Raw genomic sequence first — 6,515 nt, forward strand, 5'->3', positions numbered from 1 at the left:
AAGAGAGAAACAGGGAGACACAGACAAAGTCAGAGGCAGAGACAGAGATAGAGAGATCCAGCCAGCTGTACATGAGATTCCCTAAATTACAATTACTGATATACTAAATAAGTTATAGGAGTAATTAATCACATAAAACATGAATGCAAGAACGGAAGTTACCTTAGAAACATCTTATTTTTGTTTGTCCTAGAAAAGCAAAGTTTCTCTTCAGATCTGTTTATGTTGTTAGAATTGTCTTACTTTTAGAATATGCATTACTTTCCAAAGCACCCGTAGAGATGCGTGTCTTAATTTATTGTTCCCCAGTATTAGGATAAATGAATGGCTTGAGGGGTAGATTAGAGCTATAGACTCACCAAAAATCACAGCTAATTCCGTCTCTGTCATAAAGTAGCTGGAGGTGGCGATGAGAAAGCACAAACAGTAGGCAATAAAGAGGAGAAGGAAGGAAATGATAGCTTTCAGGGCTCTCACATGGGCTTCTGTGCTGGGGTCTCTGTACCCTGTGGCACTGAGCTGCATTCGCCTTATATGTCTATGCAGGGAGAGGATCAAGAGGAAAAAAGACATCAGGGACACAGAGAACGGGAGCAGCGTTACCAGGTTGAGAAATAACTTGGTAGAAGCATGTTGATCTTTATTTACTCTGCAACTCCAAGTTAAGTTTGTTTTCCTTTTTGCCTTCACACAATGCCTGAAATCAGCATTCAAATTCTCAGTGGCTGGAACGCTAATAAACACAGAGAGAACCAAGCACCCCAGTAGAATCCAGAAAATCACCCTGTCAATTCTCCACTTCATCCAGAGGAAAACTGGGTGAAAGAAATTAGCTATCTTGAAGAAATAGTAAATGCTGAGGCAGGTTGCAAACCAGATATTTAAATGGTTAGTTAGTGTCCAGAAGAAGTCAATGATTCTCATTTGTTTACCGGTGGCATAGACATCTGGATACAGCACCAATGTAGAACAATCTAATAGTATTATGCACAATAGACAAATTCTGGATATGGCCAGACTTGTGAAGATTAAATCAATGGAGGCAATCTTCCTCTTCTTTACCCAGTCCATGCAGTTTACCAATCCAATGAATGCATTCCCTAAGATCCCAACTGAAAACTCTCCAAATGCTAATATCAGTAAGGCAGTCTGCACTTTATCTGTCATGTTTAAATAGAGAAATAGGCAATTAGTTTCTAGTTGACCTGATGGAGTTTGACATCTACACCTGCTTCTTAGATTTTCATGTAACTGTCTTTATCTCTTCGTTGTAGTCTGTCTTGTGATGGAGACTGGAATGATAAATGAAGACTGGAGCTATCTACATTAAATCCTACTTAGTCTTGACAAACAATGTGGTTGGCGATCCTTGGCCTGGCCACTGTATGCCCACTTACCTACTCAGCAGGTTGTATTTTTCCACATATAGTTAATTTAGGCTGAGCTACTGTTTACTAAGATGCAAATTGGGCCAGTTCCCTTTCGTAGTCCTGCATGGTCTTTCTGAGGCTAAGGCGTATGCATTCTGAATTCACTAATTTGTGATGTATACTAGTAACCTCAATAGAGTTGCTAGATTTAGCAACTAAAAATTCAGGGCATCCAGTTAAACTTGAATTACAGGTAAACAAACGAATAATTTTTTAGCGTATGTGCCAAATTACATAAGATCAGTGCTTTCAGGAAGTATTGAAGTTCAAATTTGGTTGAGTGTTCCATATTTTGTCTGGCGAACCTAAACATCAAGAATTTGATAGCAAGTATAAAGTTGGCAAAAATGGAAATTCCTGGAAGAATATTTATTTTGTTGTATGTTACTATTGATAATTAATAAAGAATCTAAAATTTGGCTTAATAGTGAGAGTTATATATTTTCAAGAAATTAAAAAAGTTAACACTAAATGTAGATTATTTGGTTCCAAAGAAACTTTATTATTTTGGATGTGCAATGAACAATTTTATGGCATAGTGTCTCTTAATGCAACACATTGTCTTATTGACAAAGTGACATTTAATGGATACTTAGTGATGTTATATAATAAGGTAGAGACCTATAATAAAAGAAGACAGTTGATTATCTTTAAATTTTTCCTTTTCACTTAAAATGTTCTCAAGGAAACTTTGGGATATATTAGATATATCTGTAACTTTGTGTGTGGTGATAATATCATGAATGTTTGAGTATGTTCAGTCTCTCCAAATTGTATATATTAAATATATGAAGTTATTTTTATATCAATTATACTTTCATAAAGATTTTAAAAAATTGTAAAAATGTTCTCAAGGGTAGTTGTACACATGAGAGAGAAGATAGTAAAATTCTGTATTTCATTCTCTCCACTCTCCTATTTACAAATTGCATGAGTATCAAGATCCTTAACCCTTCTAGCAGGATACTGAAGATTAAACTTTCCACTTCTCTACAGATGAATTCTTAGTTTGAAATAGCTTCTCTAGTTACTGAGAAGCACTTTACTACGTGGTGTTTCCAGAAGAGTTCTTGGGTACTGACACCTTCCTGGGAATGTGTGTCTCCTCTTATCCTTCCTTAAAGGACAAACCTTCATTCTGGAGATGTAGCCTTAGTTTTTGGACAAATGGCATGATTAAGTAGCTATGTTTACAGGAAACTGGTACATCACCTACAATAGGACAATCTTGGAAATGATAACCGACCTAGACTCATCATTTTTACCCCACAGTGAATCCTGGTAAATGAAGTGCTCACAGGAACTCTGATGACATCTTTGCCCAAATAATTTTTAGACCTATTTTTGTTTGGTTTTGAAAGTAAATGTAGATTTTATGCATGCCAGTGTTGTATAGCATGAAGTTATGTGAATACATAGTTAAGAAAAAAAGTTCTGGCCGGGCGCGGTGGCTCAAGCCTGTAATCCCAGCACTTTGGGAGGCCGAGACGGGTGGATCACGAGGTCGAGAGATCGAGACCGTTCTGGTCAACATGGTGAAACCCCGTCTCTACTAATACAAAAAATTAGCTGGGCATGGTGGCGCGTGCCTGTAATCCCAGCTACTCAGGAGGCTGAGGCAGGAGAATTGCCTGAACCCAGGAGGCGGAGGTTGCGGTGAGCCGAGATCGCGCCATTGCACTCCAGCCTGGGTAACGAGCGAAACTCCACCTCAAAAAAAAAAAAAAAAAAAAAAAAAAGTTCTACAGGAGAGTGTTTTGTCAAAAGTCTACTACTTCGAACGCTAGTCACTGCCGTCACTGAAGATGCTTGAAACATTGGAGATGCAGGAAACAAAATATGGAAGAAAAAAACTTAAGACTAATAGGATAAAGCCTTCCCAAAAGTATTAATTCAATAAAATATTTATTTCATCTAAACATTTAGAAAAATATAAAGTTCATCCTAGAGTAAAATCTACAGGTATTTTTTTAGAATATATTAATATATTTCATCAAAAGAACATGAATTCTTCCGTCTTGTATAACAAAGAGTAACATAAACAGCTAGCATATAAGTATAGTTCATAAAGTTTACACACTTAGAGTTATAAGTATTAGTACTTTACAAAGTGAATTTTACATAATAAGACAAATGATAATTTTCAGGTAATTAGTATTTCAGTTATAATAAAAGGAAATTAGTAGATTGAAATACATCAGAATTAAATATAGAAAATAATGGGAGTAAAAGCAAAAATGTGCAGCCATATTAGAACATACACAACCTGAGATACCACAGAGCAAATGTTTCAATATTATAGTGAGACTCGATTTCATCTTCACAGCAAAATTAAACATTTTTGGTGAGACACTTTCCTTCTTTTTGAATAAAATATTACTCTGTATTTTTTGTAAACATTTATTGCTTCTTCCACTGATAGTATGTGCTTCTTAAATGGTATATGCTAATGTCTTCCCAATTTATTTCTTTTGTTAAGTCCTGAGTGAAAACCTTTGCAGGCTCTTGTTAGAGAAAAGAACCTGAGTGAGCAGTATGACTGACATTTGTTATCTCCATTCTTTTATCTAGATTGTGAAGAGGGCTTAGGAGCACCCCATAAGTGAGTGGAACTTGAATGGGTTCTATTCCCACCCAGGTGTGGCATGAAAAGCAAGTTGGTTAAGAGGAAATTTATTTCAAGGAAAATAAATAGAAAGCATCAGAATAAGTTCAACCAGGAAATATTACCTAGGAGACCATGGTTCAGGAAAACCAAAGACAGACCAGGGAAGATCTGAGCTCCTAGTCAATAATCCAAATGGGAGTGACTCAACAGAGCCACGAAAGGAGCACAATTAAGGACCAGCAATAAAAATGTATGACAGAGGCTGGGCAAGGTGGCTCATGCCTGTAATCCCAGCACTTTGGGAGACTGAGGCAGGAGGATCATGAGGTCAGGAGTTTGAGACCAGCCTGACCAACATGGTGAAACCCCGTCTCTACCAAAAATACAAAAATTAGCTGGGCATGATGGCATGCACCTGTACTCCCAGCTACTCAAGAGGCCGAGGCAGGAGAATCTCTTGAACCAGGGAGGCAGAGGTTGCAGTGAGCCGAGACCGCACCACTGCACTCCAGCCTGGGAGACAGAGTGAGACTTTGTCTCAAAAAAGAAAAAAGTATGACAAAGGAAAATGAGAAACCAGGAAACCAGCTAGTGTAGCTCAGGTTCACTTTACCATGAGCCAAAGTAAAATCTGAAAAGACTTTAGGCAATACATGCCTAACATTTGCATTGAGGAGACAAGAAGAGAAGCATGAGCTCTGAAATTCTTCAAGGAAAGGGAGTGTAAAGATGAGCATTTGTGGGTTGTAAAGAGACATAACAGATTAGTTTGCCACTAAGTCCTAATAACGCTTAAAAAGATATGCATCCAGGCCGGGCGCGGTGGCTCAAGCCTGTAATCCCAGCACTTTGGGAGGCCGAGGCGGGTGGATCACGAGGTCAAGAGATCGAGACCATCTGGTCAACATGGTGAAACCCCGTCTCTACTAATACAAAAAATTAGCTGGGCACGGTGGCGCGTGTCTGTAATCCCAGCTACTCAGGAGGCTGAGGCTGGAGAATTGCCTGAACCCAGGAGGCGGAGGTTGCGGTGAGCCGAGATCGCGCCATTGCACTCCAGCCTGGGTATCAAGAGCGAAACTCCGTCTCAAAAAAAAAAAAAAAAAAAAAAAAAAGATATGCATCCAAAATAAATGAGATAATGGGAAAAATGAGAATGGACTTTTAAGAAAATTATATTTTTAGTAGAGAAGAAGATTTTATTTCAAATTCCATTTATAAAACTAAGATTTCATATCATGCAGGCAATTTTTCTACAAGTCAACGTTCTGACAGATGCCTGCCTCAGTTTCTTATTTAAAATAATTAAAATAAGTGAGTGACCCAAGGGATAGAGAATTGCTATGATCTCTCCAAACAGCATAGCTAATTTATATTTTGTAATAAGATAGCTAAAGCTCACCAAAAGAGAAGCAATATAGTACAGGAAAAAAAAGAAAATAAATGAAGTCATAGTTTTAATGGCTTTCACATGAGCCTCTGTGCTGGGGTCTCTACAGCTGGTAGCATGGAGTTTTATTTGCTTGGTATGTCTCCATAAAGATCTTACTAAAAGGATAAAAGATATCAGTGACACAATAAATGGGACAATTGCAAACAGGTTAAAGAGAGTCAAGGGTTTGAAGGATGGCATTTTACTCACATGAAACATTTCAGTGACGTTTCTTTTATGTTTTTCAGTTGCATGAAACTTATAATCACAACTCAGCACGATTGGTACTATAAGACTGACCAACAAAGAAATGGCAAAGCATCCCAGCAGGATCCAGCGAACCACCATGTCAATTTTCCACTTCAGCCAGAGAAAAAGTGGGTGAGAGAAATTAGCTATCTTGAGACAGTAAAAGACATTGAGGCAGGTGGTAAACCACATATTTAAGTAGTTGGCAAATGTCCAGAAGGTACAAATGACTATCTGTAGCTTCATCTTTGTGTAAACATCTGGGTAAAGTACTATTACAATGCCATTTAGAACCATTACACTGATCAAACAAATTCTGGAGATAACTAAATTGGTGAGGATGCAGTCAATTGTGGAGATCTTTTTCTTCTTAATCCAATCAATCCAGTTGACTAGTCCAATGTATCCATTCCCCAATATTCCTATTATGAATTCTCCAGTTATTAGGATTATAGAGATGCTATCTGCAGCACTGAACATGTTTGTAGAGATAACAATCTGATCTCAAATATCACTGTAGATGAGCTAATTTACAGGTGACCTATTGATGCATGATTAGTAAATTCTTTGAATGATGCAATAATGTTTTCATCTGCTATTATTTTGACATTGATATAATTCTAGAAGTGTTCAGCTCTTCTCTGAAATAGTATTGTCTCTACGTTCCCGAAGATGAAACCAACTAATTGCTCAAAATGAACAGCTTGACTAGTTATTTATAGCCTGGAAAAACTATAATTATTACCTTTTAGTGAATGAAATCTGAGACGTTTGGCTGAAATTTCTCTCATGCAAA

At 37.5% G+C, this 6,515-nt stretch overlaps 2 protein-coding genes across 2 annotated transcripts; both read right to left on the reverse strand.

The window, feature by feature from the left end:
* Positions 1 to 228: 228 nt before the first annotated feature.
* Positions 229 to 1,167, reverse strand: TAS2R7 (taste 2 receptor member 7). Its single transcript, XM_012476329.3, has one exon. It carries the CDS (start codon positions 1,165 to 1,167, stop codon positions 229 to 231), a length of 939 nt encoding a protein of 312 aa, XP_012331752.2.
* Positions 1,168 to 5,269: 4,102 nt separating this feature from the next.
* TAS2R8 (taste 2 receptor member 8) lies at positions 5,270 to 6,515 on the reverse strand. Its single transcript, XM_012476328.2, has one exon. It carries the CDS (start codon positions 6,197 to 6,199, stop codon positions 5,270 to 5,272), a length of 930 nt encoding a protein of 309 aa, XP_012331751.2. The 5' UTR covers positions 6,200 to 6,515.

This window comes from Aotus nancymaae, unplaced genomic scaffold (assembly GCF_030222135.1).
Source record: "Aotus nancymaae isolate 86718 unplaced genomic scaffold, 86718_ANA_hifiasm-v0.15.2.pri h1tg000016l, whole genome shotgun sequence".
Taxonomy (NCBI): domain Eukaryota; kingdom Metazoa; phylum Chordata; class Mammalia; order Primates; family Aotidae; genus Aotus; species Aotus nancymaae.